The following is a 14,160-nucleotide window of genomic DNA, read 5'->3' on the forward strand; positions in this document are numbered from 1 at the left end:
GATCAAGGGAAATGTGTCGTCAACTGGTCTGTGCCTTTCAAATGTAATTGGACTGAGTCATTCCATTTGCACAGTTCAGATTTGCAATAACCATGGGGAACCAGAAATGTCCTTTTCATCTCAACATTTGCCATGTGTTTTTGTCTCCTTTGCTCATTCTGTTGTGTTTTAGTATGCGCTTTGACTTACATGTAGATCTAGGCACACAAGGTGTTTTTATAACAAATTAACTCATAACACTTTCGTTTGTTCGTGCAATTTCCTCACATCAATGAGGAATCAACAATGAAATGCTTCATGGTTCAGATGCATGTACTACTGTATGTCATTCGATGTACTGTCTTGACACCAATGACCACATTGGAAACAAGTGTGTAAATACTTTGATGTGCTATCCTTTGGGCAATACCTGCATCCTGTGATGTTTTGTATTTGTTTTTTTTACCCAGAAATAAATCAAATCAAATCAAATCAAATGTTCAGACACAAAGTAGCAAAGATGAATGTTATGCTCAGTATGGTTCCACGGGGGAACAGCGCTAGTGCTAGTGTCCAATCTGAACGCCTTACCTGGTCCAGAGTGGTCTGGGACACGGAGTAGTCCTCCAGTCCTAGCCTCTGCTGCTGGCTGGTGAACTGGCTGAAGATGCTGGCCAAAGCCCCTTGTGTGTATGGCAGCTGATATTGCAGTGTGTTGTGGTGCTTCTCCTTTAGGACGCTGCCTGGGAAGGACTGCTGGACAAAGTCTTCCACCGGCGCCAAGGCGGGAGGAGAGCCGCCAACTCTCACGATCACCGTGTAGCCGTCACCGAACCTGCAACAGCCAATCACAGCTCAGCGTCAAGCGTATCAAAGAGATGTGACAGCAAGGACAGTATAGGCATACATATGGTCACATGCACTACACACACTTGCATACACACGCACGTAGAAAAGATATGAAATTCAAAAGTAGTGTGTTTCTTTGGCCATAAGGAGTGATACAACAATCAATCCACTTATATATATTTATATATACAGTACTGTATATATAAATATATAAGATATACGGAATATATAAACATATAAGAATAAGCAAAAATGAATACAAAAAAGTGAATCACATTAAAAGAACACAATCAAATTAAACTGTTAAAATGAGTTTGAAAAGAGGGGTTTTAGCAATTGCTTGAAAATGCTTACAGAGCCCACCTCTAACATTCTGTGGCTGGGTGTTCCACAGTTTAGGAGCATGCATCTCCACTCTTCTTCTGAGTGGGGTTTTGTACTTCTAACAAAGCAGCAGTAGAAGACCTCGGGGCTCTTAAACGAATACAGCGCAGCAGGGATTCTGTAATGTAGGCTGATCCTAAGCCATTAAGAGCTTTGTATACTCGTAAAATCACTTTCAAATCGATTCTAAAGGACACGGGGAGTGGGAGCCAGGACAATGTAGTAATACCGGAGTGACGTGCGCTCACTTCTCAGAGTACTTTGTTACCATTTCCCCCCGTTGTCCATCTTCATCATGTTCCTCAAAGTGCACAGCGCTGACTACCTACAGTACATAAAGCACTTCCAGCTCGTCCTGGCTGCCATGTGCTCGTGCATAGTGCCGGCATGAGCCTACATAACACAGGGCGCTGTATAGACCCTTCTCACGGGGGCCATTTTGTGTCGAGAAGGCAGGGTAAACACTAACGAGGGTTTCCAACTTCCATGATTGGAATTTGCAAACCCGCATTAGTGTTTTGCTTGCACCTGTGTTTATTCTGCCTTTTCGACACAAAATGGCCCGCGTGAAAAGGGTCTATTGAAGAGAAAGAGAAAAGAGGGGGAGCAAATAGGAGAGGCAGGAGAATGTATAATTGAGCTTGATTTCCCCAGCCACCTTAAGGATCCCAGGTGCGGTGAGCTGGTGGAGCGGGTGAGTCACAAAGCATAGGAAAGCAAGAGCAGCGCGACTCCACCGGCATGACAAACCTGCTAGCTGCTGCCCAAAGACCTCCTTTCACCTCATCTCCCACTGAGCTGTGCTACAACATGTCCAGGATGTGGCCCGTTATTAGCGGAACATCATGATTTCACATCATAATTGCATGATGTTAAGATAATAGGACAAGCGGAATAAGTCTACACTTGTACACGCGTCACGAGGTGCCCCGAGTAACTGCAGAATCGTTATGTGAACATGAAAAGGGCCTCTTCTTCCAAAATTGTGCAAAACAAAACTAAAAAAAAAAAAAAAAAATCTGTGACAATCGCCACATTAATTACTTGCAGTATTTGATGAGTGGTTCTTATCGAGTGCAGTGCTTCTTGCTTTCTGGCCGGGAAGTTAGTCACACTGAACAGCCAGAGTTTAAAAAAATGTGCCCAACAGCGTACCCAACTGACATAACTGTACAGCATGAAGCATATCCTGGACATAAAGTACTGTTGTCAGTGCTGAAATGGGCCATAGCTAAGCTCTCGAGCTAATTAGCAATCTGCATCTTCCTGGTTGTATGCTACGTCTAGTGAGCACCAAATACGACTGCCTTGCCTTGTTATTTTGTCGTTAGCACTCTTATGACCCGCTGCTTTCTGCCTAATTAATTCCCTAATGTTAGATTTACTCATGGAAATGCCCATTGTGGGCCAGCGCAGAGTTACATGCAAGGAGAGTCAGAGGCTCCCATAGTAGCAATTAGAGATATGGTGAATAAACTGCAGGCCTCCACTATCCCATCGGGAGTGAGAAAGGATGTAAGGCTGGAGCTGTGCTGAGAAGCAGAATGAATGGGCCCCCTGGGTGCCGACGTCCCCTTAGTTACAAGACGAGTGCGTGAAGTTGAGAAGACGCAGCGCCTCAAGAAAGAGTCCAAATTTCAGTTCATCTGCACAATTTGTGTAAGTGTGCTTCGTCACAGATCGTATTCGGAGGTGCCTATTTAGAACTCATTCTCATGCTGCAACAGAGTCCGGCGGTTGCCTTTCCCAATCGTGACTTTTATTTTCCGATCATGCCAGGGTGCATTAACTGGCAGGTCTGAACGCTCGCCGCTCTTTTTTTTTTTTTTTTGCTTGCGTTTCGCTCCGTTGAGCAACACCACATCTTGACATGACCATGACCTCTGTCTCCTGGCTAATTCCCGCCGCAAGAAATTCCCAACGGGTCCTGGCAAAGGATAGAGAAGAGCAAGTCATGGAGTTCTGCTGACACCGGAGGATTACACACAAACTTGGCTGCAATGCCAAAGGGAAGGGGAAAAAAACAAGTCAAAACAACATAGAGGAATGCCACGGAAGGAAGTATCCCCAGTGGGAGGATAAAGGTGGGGAAGAAGCTGGAGAACAGGCTGCTGCTAGGAGCCAAGATAAAGAAGGTGAGGACTGTTCGCTTCAAAAGTTTCCTAGCTTGGGTACCAAAGAGGCTTGTTATTTTGGGGTGTAGGCTATGCATGGATTATTGCTGGCATTCACTAGGAAATAATATGTAACATTTGTGATGAACTCAACACTCGCTACAGACAATGAATCAACAATTTGGTAACACTTTGTATGAAGGTCATGTCTATAACGCATTATGAACACATTCGTAAGACATTAAAGGTAAAGGTAAAGTCCCACTGATTGTCACACACCTGAGTGTGCGAAATTTGTTCTCCGCATTTGACCCATCCCCTGGGGGAGAGGTGAGCTGCCGCGCTCGGGAATCATATGGTGATCTAACCCCCCAATTCCAACCCTTTGATGCTGAGTGCCAAGCAGGGAGGCAAATGGGTCCCATTTTTATAGTCTTTGGTATGACTCGGCCGGGGATCGAACTCACAACCTCCCAGTCTCAGTGTGTACACTCAAACCACAAGGCCACTGAGCTGGTACATTATAATGTAATGCATTTATAAGGCTTTATACAACTCATTATACATGTTTAGAATCATGCATGGCAACTTATAATGTATTATAAGTGGTGGACATAATGTACTATTACAGTATAATAAACATCAATAACATGCTATAGCATGACTTTGTGAGCTTTACTGTAAGTAAAGTGACAGCACTCTAAGGTTATTAGCAATTGTATGATACTATAACACCGTTAGGAGGTTGTAAGTACTCTAAAGTGTGAAACAAAAAAGATTGTTCTTTCAAACACTGTCACTTTGGAGGTGTAAAGAATTATGAATGCCGAACTTATAATACATCATGTCCACCACTTGAAATACTTCATACACGTTGTTATACGTTGTCATGCACGATTATAAACATTTATAAATGCATTATAATGTCTTAGGAATGTGCTCATAATGCATTATAGACATGGCCTTCATAGAAAGTGTTACCCACAATTCTCTAGACATGTGTAGTTTTGCATGTGGCAAAGCACCTTGGTGACGGCACAGGTAGCTAGCCTAACTAGCTAACGTTATCTAATGTTAATTCATCTCCAACTAAAATGACAAATAGTTTGACACAACAGTACAGTAGCATTGCAATTGGCCTTGTTTGTAAAGCTGTTTTCATTACCATTCAGGCTTTGGGATTGTTATCGTAACAACGGACAATGTGTGAGTATATCATTCATATTAGCTTATGAAAATGGGCATATAAGGAGTATAATGAGCAGTGAAATTATAGGGCTTGCGCTTTCACAAGGCCCATGGGCTACTTGGTTAATTTGCTATATTCATAAGTACATTTTCATTGTGTACGGCTGTTTAATATCCTTAAATGGATTTTAAAGCATTGTGGTTTCTAGTCTGAACACTCCCCTCTCCTTCTCAGTCACTAGTAGTGTGGGTGTTAGATTTGACCCTCACCTGACTTTTCACAACCATATACAACATTTGTGCAATACCATCTCAAAAAACATCTCCAAACCCTGCCCCACTCGAACCGTGTCAGATGCAGAGAAGCTTGTCCATGCTTTTACAGTATCTCCTCAAGACTGGACTACCACACTGCACTCTTCACTGGGATCCCTGGCAGGAGCATCCAGAATCTCCAATATATTCAGAACAGCGCTACCAGGATGCTGATGAATTTGCGAAAACACGACTACATAACAACCAACTGTGTTTTCATTGTCTCGCTGTCTCCTTCAGGGTCGACTACAAAGTCCTGCTACTCGATGCATTAACAGCCATGCACCTCCCTCCCCACAAATCTCCCTCCATACTCTCAGATCTACCTCAAAAACAGATCGGGTCTTCTGCTAGGCTGCAACATGCTTGTGGAACAGCCTTCCTAACCATCTAAGGGCTCTTTCTTTCTTTTCTTTTCTTTCCTTTTCTTTTCTTGGCATTTGGCCTTAATTGGATACAAAACTATGCAGACAAGAAAGGTAGAGAGGGAGAGGGGATGACATGCGGCAAAGGACCACAGGTTGGATTCGAGCCTGGGCTGGCCGCGGGAAGGACTAAGCCTTTGCGGTGCACGCTCTGGTGAACGACCGGGGCGCCCCCCCCGACCCTAGGCAGGTCTATAAGCTTTTCCTGTTGTAGAAAATCCCTGGCATCTTCATTTGGGAAGACGGTGGGGAGCCTTTTCTCTTCAAGTCATGGAGCCATTCTCTCTCGGGGAAGCAAATGTAACATCTACGCAAAGTGAAGGACCTCCACCACCTCGTGAACTACCATTTTGTTTGTCTTAAAACAAACACGTGGACCACTGCCATGTAGCATGATGGAACAGAGAAGCATAAAAGTTATTTTACATACAGAACTTCTGTAGCTGCGCAGAATATCGGACAAGACCCAGTGGCATAACTCAGCAGTGCCGGCTGCGTTCTCGGGCGCACATTACCCGATGCACAGCCGTCACTGAGGGACACGGTGCCTCCGTAAAGCGCCCGTCTCCACTGCTCTCTCCTCAACAACGCAAGTCTGCTGCAGGCCCCCATTTTTTAGCAACACCGCAGATGTGGAGAAAATAACTTGCACAGAGTGAGGGAATGAGAGAAGGGAGGGTGACTTTAATATTGCGTGGGAACATCAAATCTGATCTCAGGATGCAGACGCAGAATTTACATGCAAGTCTCAAGTGTGGACGCATCAATGTGCCCTGGGCGGTGTTCCATTCTGCTGGATCAGATTGCAAAAATGCTGCATTGAAAAGACAAATGTAACCACTTCCGCAGTACGGCAGACATCTTATTCATCATTATATCATCATTATGTATGGCCACAATTCTTTTGGCGCCTTTTATACAAATGCACTACCCATCTGTAAGCAGCAGACACCACAACCATGACATCACAACCATCCCCAGACATCATGCTCAATTCATCATCCAATCAAGACTAGGACAATAATCCCCTCCTTACTGTGGCTGCCAAGCTCGGCTAAGATGCAAAAATGTTTTTTTTTTTTTTACAAAAATCCAATAACGCCAGGAAGTATTGTGGTGAAAGGGTTTGGGGCGTACACGGGTAATGAAATGCTACTTGTCAGTGACGGTAAAAGGGCTTTATCAATTAGCTTCCTCTCATTCTCTCTCGCCGTCAATCTTTCTGCCGCTACACAGCCACTTGAGGCGGCGGCACAGCGGGGGGGCATAGCTTTCTTTCATATTCATCATATTTATCCTGCCTCTGTATTTGTGACAAAACCCGCTCTTTCATCTTTGATACAGTCTGTCTCCAACTACTCAAACAAACTCCGCCGCTGGAAGTTGGGGAAATGCTTTGGGGTATCTTTGAATAGAGCCGGCTTAGCTGCCCTGTATGGCATAATTGCAAGCTTGTAACAATTCATTAACCTTCCACTTTTGACAGGTGCCTGATCGTACTAAAGCAAGAGCATTGCATCTCGAGGTTGGAGCAAAAAGAATAAAAGTGACTAGGTTTACAGTCACGATTGCATCACGTCATCCTCGCAACTAATCCTTTTACAGTAGACGTATGATACGGCTAAATCAACACGGCATCGTCCTTGTCTTCTCATTTTCATTATTCTGCCTTGATCGTCTCCTCCACCGCGGTCTGCTGGAGAGTCCTCCTTCCATCGTCTCCTCCACCGCGGTCTGCTGGAGAGTCCTCCTTCCATCGTCTCCTCCACTGCGGTCTGCTGGAGAGTCCTCCTTCCATCGTCTCCTCCACTGCGGTCTGCTGGAGAGTCCTCCTTCCATGTCATTTAAAACAAACAGCCACGGCCACACATAGATAGATAAGGGCACGACAGGCGGAAAAGAATGCCCGCGCCGCCTTCCTTCATCTGAGGGAGTCGAGAAAGGTCACCCTCGCTGTCCCGAGGGCGGGGAAGGGGGGTGAGGGGGAAGGGGGTGGTTCTGGTGGTCGGACGCTTTGATCGGGGCGGAAGTAATCCAGAACGCTTCCTCGGGTCACTCGAGGAGTAGCCAGCAGGGTTCTGGCCAGGAGGCCACAGGCAATGGGAGTGCAGAGTGGGAGGGAGGGATAGATAGACAGACAGACAGACAGACAGACAGACAGACAGACAGACAGACAGATAGATAGATATTGTAGATAGATAGATACTGTAGATGGATCGATAGTTAAATAAATAAAATAAATAGATAGATAGATAGATAGATAGATAGATAGATAGATAGATAGATAAATAAATAGATAGATAGACAGATAGACAGATAGATAGATAAATAGATAGATAGACAGATACTGTAGATAGATAGATAGATAGATAGATAGATAGATAGATAGATAGACAGATAGATAGATAGATAGATAGATAGATAGATAGATAGATAGATAGATAGATAGATGGATGGATGGATGGAGGGGTGGATGGATGGATGGAGAGTTGTTGGAATGTTTTATTCAATGTGCAATTTGTGTGCAGAAACAAACAGCTGCACAATGTAGGGAGGTGCTCAAAATGCCATTGAATTAAAATCATTTAATGTATGTTTTTCGACACTGGAAAAGATGTTACATATTTACGTTCCTTGACTATGATGTCCTACAAAAGGTGACTACCCCAGGGTTTTCAAACATGCACAGTTCAACAAGCGCCGAAGAAAAACCTTACAGTCCCTAATTAACTCCAGCAGATCTATAGGGATCTACAGTACATGCTTGCCTCGCTGGTACTCTCAAGTGTTGGTAGACATGCATTTTCTGTAAAGGGTATATAGCTGGCAGATATGTACACGTACACGCACACGCACGGCGCGCCATCTGTGTGTGTCGGGTGTCCTCGTGTTATTAATTACAGCCACATCGCTGATGCACTGTAAACTGTAAAGAGCATTATTTCCCCATCCATCTCGATCTTAAAAGCCTTCAAACTATCCCGTTAACGGCACACCTTCGGCGTCGACGCTGACTGAGCGGGAAGGAGTTTATTGGACTTCCTCAACGTCAACTTCACTGGATTGATCCAAACTTTTAGACGCCATACTCTTGTAAAAAAAAAACTCCTCCTGCGCCCACAGCGCATTACCTTAATGCATTAAAGGCACTTTTATATTGTGCCGTACTTCAAGCAAGGAGAAAATAAGACGGAGGCTGTAGTTTGTACTCACTGCCGGTACTCTATGAGGCGCGATATGAATGATATCAATCAGTGGGGGAAAAATCCTGCATCGTCTATATATAGTGTGCGCGTCCTTCCTAACTGACAAGATTATAGGGGGAGGTTTTGAAGATGCTTTTATTGCTTCCCTCCACTTCATTCGGCTTGACTTAGCAGCTGGGAGCCTTCATGGCAGCGCGTCGCGATACTAAACGACTATTTACAGCCACTTGTACTGCTTTATTTTTCCCCCTTCCTCACCACACTTTCATAAAGCCCCTTGATTGATTTGAAGTGCCCAATATCAGGACAGGTAAGGAGGATGGTTTTAACAGCCAGGACGGAAGATAATGAAGGAGCGTCTTAAAATGGCCGCCCCCCTACCGTCCTGCCTCGGCGCTCAAATCGCATTAAGAGTCTCGTCCGTCTCTCTCGCTATCTCTATATATGTGGGTTTGAATGGGCTATTTTGGCTCATTGGGGGTTGATTGATATACAGAGGGAGGGTTGTTAAAGTAGCAGAAGGGCATCTCAGGAATAAAGACAGGGTCAGCACTGACCTAAAGGGGGCAGCACTAACAAGCACTTGGATGGCTGCGGTTGGAAGCCACCGGAGAGGACGGAGAAGAGGGGGGGGGGGGGGGGGGTAAATAAGGGTAATGTGGTGAGAGGTTTTTGGAGGAGGAGAGGGGTGGTGGAGGAAGGTGGGGGTGGAGGGGGTGAGTGGTGAGGAGAGAGGGATGTGGGCAGGGTGAGCGTGTATTACATAGGAGCAGTGGGAGGTCAGAATGTGCGAGATTCGCCACTCCTTTCAGAGGGTTGTGATGAGGAAGAGATGGAGAGGTGAGGCTAGTTGGGGCCCCGGGGGAAAGAAACGGCACCCCCTGGCTTTGCAGGTCAGCCGCTGCCGCCGCGTGAAAATGACGTAGAGCAGCTGCCTCCAGCGCCGCGCCTGCCGCCCACTGCTCCACCCCCCGCCGCCTGACGGAGCGCTACCCCAATCGCCAAATTGGCGACAGCTCGGGCGTTTGTGAGACGCCGCATCGGCCCCTCCAGTCCCACATTGTGGACTCAGATATGGAAACAAAGTGCAAGGAATGTGACTATAAAGATATAGTTTTATAACTCTACTAAACAAAACATATACATGCGGTCCCATGTCCCATGTTTCATGAGGTAAAATTAAATATAGACCATCATTTCTCCACAAAAAGCTTATTTCTCTCAAATCCTGTGCACACATTTGTTTATTAGTGAGCATTTCTTTGAATTTATTTGAATTTAATGCTTCTCTTATGATGTTTAAGAAAGTCAAAGCTTGGAAATTATTGCAGAAAATAACAAAGGATTGATGAAGCTCACAGAGTCACTTTTAAATGATGGAGCTAAACCATTGGTGGGAGGAGGGGGGGGGCAACGTGGCAGCACAAACATGTGGCGGGATAGTGAGGAGAAAAGAAAACAGAGAAGACAGTCCTTAATTGCCTTTTCAGTCATTAACAGGGTCCCACCTCATGAAACATTAATTACACCCAGCGCTGCCGAGATAGGGGCGCTTAATTAGAAATTATTCACTGTGTAGCGAGAACTGAGCGATAGTATTTCGGCGCCACGTAAATTGCCCGTGTGACATCTTAAAATAAGCACGGCGAAAATCTGTGTCGACGTCGCGCTTATCTGGCTCCCTTTCACACATTATCTTGTGAAGTGAGCGATTCCCTTTACCTGATAGCATGTCGAGTGAAGTGGGACATATGCTAACCTTCCTGTCCCCCTCCCTTGCTTGTTTCGTCTCTCCCCCCCCCCTTCCATCCATGGTTTTGACCTATCCCATGGCTCCTGTGTGCTTCATCAATTACTTACACCACCCTGCCCCCTCCCCCCCCAAAGGAGAGGATGTAATTGACACAGAGGATCTGTCAATTACCCTAACATCTGGGAGGGTCCTGGCTGCTCCATCACTCTCCCTTCTCTACTCAAATCTCTTGTCTTTTTCATCCCCGTCTCCTAACTAGCATCTAGCCGCTCTCTCTCCCCGCAGTGATCTAAAAGCCTCGCCAATGATATGACATCAGTGGCGTTGATGGGAAATACCCTTGACACCGTTGCCCCCTCCTTGCTGTTACCGACCTTCCCCTAATCCCCCCCGCACAACTTGAAAAATGGTGCGCTCCGCCCCTCATCCCAGGTGTATTGATCTTTCTCCCCAACCCCAGATTGCCACCCCATATTCCTGTCGTGCGAGCATGTGTGTGCACGTGCGTGTGTGTGCACGTGCGTGCGTGTGCACGTGCGTGCGTGCGTGTGTGTGTGTGTGTGCACGTGCGTGCATGTGTGTGTAGGATGTCCTTCCTCTTGCAAGATCACACAATAGAGTGGTAATAATGTCAGCAGACTGTACCTAACGTAATGGATCAGACTGGCTGTTACATGCAGGGCTCGGGGGCGGGGCATCAGCGTTGGCCTTGGGAAATGTCAGCTGAATATCAGAGCGTGCTCAAGTGCTAAGAGTTAAGGTCAGGCTGCTATGAGAGATGGAGACCTCAACAAATGCATTAAGAGACATGTACAAAGGCTATTAAGGCTGTGCATTAGGACAGAGGTGTTAGACGTGGAATTTATGGGTCTGGAGAGAAACAAATGTGACGAGGAAAGGTAATGGGAATACAATTGGGACACTAAGCCTAAGTTGGACTTTTTGGCTGGTAACATTGTTTTAGCATTATTATTATTATTATTATTACCTATAATAATAATATTAATATTATTATTATTATTATTATTATTATTATTATTATTCATAATAATAACCTCCACTCCTCCACCAAACACTAATAGCCACAGTGTTTTTCCCCCGTCATCCACCACCAATGTGTAGCATCCACCTGGGTGATGCACAGCAGCCAGTTTGCGTCAGAACGCTCACCACACATCAGCTATCATGGTGGAGAGTTGAGGACTGAAAGTGCCAATTAGATAACGAGGGATGATTAGGTGGCCGTGATGGAAGGAAGGCCTGTTTGGTCGTTTAGCCAGGGCACCGGGGGTTACACTAATACTCTTGCGAAGAGTGTCGATGGGCTCTTTATTGACCACACAGAGAGTCAGGACCCGATCGGTTTAATGTCTCATCTGACGGACGGTGCTCACTCACACAGGACAGAGTCCCCCTGTCTCTGCACTGGGGCATTGGGGAGATTATTCATGAGACCAGAGGGCCTCCTACTGACTGGTCCTCCAACACCACCTCCAGCACCAGATGGTCTCCCATCCCAGGACTGACCACAGGCAGACTCTCCCCAGACTCAAATATTACGTTGAATCGCTGCGCTCCGCATACTACATAAGTGAGTCTGTGCCAGTTAACAGCCACTGCTGGTTTTGAAGGCGGGTTGAAATTGAATGAGTGACAGGTCGTAGCACCGATGAGAGAGCAAATGGGCTGCACCTCCCGTGTTGTCTGATCGCAAAGTCGTTACTGATTGGAGAGGACTGAAGCCATCACTGGCATAACCAGCCCTCTGAGGGAAAGTGTCCGAGACCCAGAGAGAGCTCTGCAGCATGCAGTAACGTAGTGTATCAGACCCAGAGAGAGCTCTGCAGCATGCAGTAACGTAGTGTATCAGCGTAAGAACTCTCATGGGTCTGGCGTCGAGACTACAGGCAGATCTGCTTAGCCTCCCCAGCACGCCAGCAATGTAACACAGGGGCCATGCGGTGCTAGCAGGAAATACCTACACTCAAAAGATGGTCTGCATCGTTGCCTCATATTGACCGTTCCATGAAAATTAGAATCACTTTTATTGCAACAGTAGGTAATCAGATTACTTACAAGGAATTTGACTTGGTGTAAGTACAGTCACATCAGGAGATTAGTCAGGAGACAAAAAATATAAAAGATAAAAAGTCAAATATCCAATGTGGATGGGCCATGGTTTTACCAGACCGCTTGAGCATCCTGGCAGTGTGCAGGTCCTGAAGGGATGGCAGGTTGCATCCGATCACCTTTTCAGCACAGCGGATGATACGCTGCAGTCTGCTGATGTCCTTGAGAGTAGCAGCAGCATACCAGATGGTGATGGAGGAGGTGAACTCAATAATAAACTGTGGATGTTTAAAAAAAGACTAACTTTAGCTTAGTATCCCAATCATCATCAGTATATAAATGGGAGCTGGGGCTCTATCTGTTTGTTTGTTTGTTTGTTTGTTTCTCTGTCCCACTGTGATTGTCCCACTGTGATGTCATAAATACCACTGGGACATCATACGTGATGTCATAAATCCCACTGTGACATCATCAGTGATTTCATAAATCCCAGTGATGTCATAAATCCCACTGTGACATCATCAGTGATGTCATAAATCCCACTGATGACACCATCAGTGATGTCATAAATCTGACATCAGTGATGCTGGTCTCATTGGCCACACAGCAGCAGAGTTGCGGGCAAGGCCACGCAGTGGCCGAGCTGCGAATGCGAGGTGCAGGGCCAGCTTGGCGAACTGCAGGGCAGCTCAGTGAGCTGCAGGACGGGCGAGGCCATGCAGCGTAGCGCGCGAGAGATCCCTAGTATATATATATGCCTTCGACAGTGGGTTAATTAAGACAAGATACATGCTAGCGAGCAAAATTGGCCATCCATTCTGTCATGGAGACAGAGCTTTGAAAGGATACAGTGCATAGAGTGACACTCCCTTTGATTATATGGTCTTTGAACAATTCAAATAAGATAAAAATGCTAGTGCCTTTATTTTTTTGAAAATAGCCATGGCATGTAATAGTCATAAGAATACAGTGGAGTTGATGTGTGGGGTTCCCCTGGTACTGCATATTGTGCAATATATTGAATTAGTGTTTGTTTGCTTTGTATTGTCACCTATAGGCTCCGTCAAGCATCACATCTAAGAGAAAAGTATATCAAGGTCCCGATAACTAACACATCCATGTAGACCAGGGATAACTCAACTTGCTTTGCCCGGGGACCACTTTCGTGAAATGATAGGAGGCCAGGGGCCAATTAGTTAATAAACAAACAATATACATTTTTCTGTAGCGGATTGTAGGTTTTTGGGGTGTCACCCGGAGTTTAGTCTGACAATGTTGTGCACACCGGATAGTTACCGGTAGTTAGATTAAGTTAGTTAGGTTAATACATAGTACATATTAGTTAGTTAGGTAGTACATACAGTACATAAGTGCCTGGGTAGCGAGCAGACGGCGGTATTTGACAATTTAGCTGGAGCTCAGTCAAACTTTATTTCAAAATTAACGTGAAATTATTAGAAAATGGTTGGGGGGCCACTCTGCATCATGTTGCGGGCCGCATCTGGCCCCCGTGCCGCAAGTTGAGTATCACTGATGTAGACCATACCATGTTCAGATTTCTTCTTTCCTTCTTTGGATAACTCGGATCATAATATTTTCACAGTATAACAGTATACTGTGAATGGGTCCAAGCAATATATCGTCCTTGAATATCAAATTAATAAAATCATTGACGTTATGAGAAAATAACATAATGACTCAGGGGGAGCTTTCGGTAGGCTCTGGTTCCCTTCATCTCAATTGAGGAGGCTTTGAAGATTTCATTCTTTTTCATTCTTTAAATTGCTGGCTTGCTGAGGGAAGCTAAACAGGTCTGACTGTGGTTAGTCCTTGAATTGGAGAACATGCTGCTGGAAGCGGTGTTGGAGGACCAGTAG

At 45.5% G+C, this 14,160-nt stretch overlaps 1 protein-coding gene across 1 annotated transcript in view; it reads right to left on the reverse strand.

Annotated features, from left to right (window-relative positions):
- Positions 1-14,160, reverse strand: part of LOC310779574 (phospholipid-transporting ATPase ABCA1) — a gene marked incomplete at both ends in the record, with an annotated part of 271,956 nt that overhangs the window by 21,528 nt on the left and 236,268 nt on the right. Inside the window, one exon of the mRNA XM_083640100.1 lies at positions 571-814. Within this exon, the coding sequence (XP_083496226.1) occupies positions 571-814 (244 nt within the window). The remainder of the gene's footprint in view (positions 1-570; positions 815-14,160) is intronic.

This window comes from Poromitra crassiceps (genome assembly GCF_964638095.1).
Source record: "Poromitra crassiceps genome assembly, chromosome: 7".
Classification (NCBI taxonomy): Eukaryota; Metazoa; Chordata; class Actinopteri; order Beryciformes; family Melamphaidae; genus Poromitra; species Poromitra crassiceps.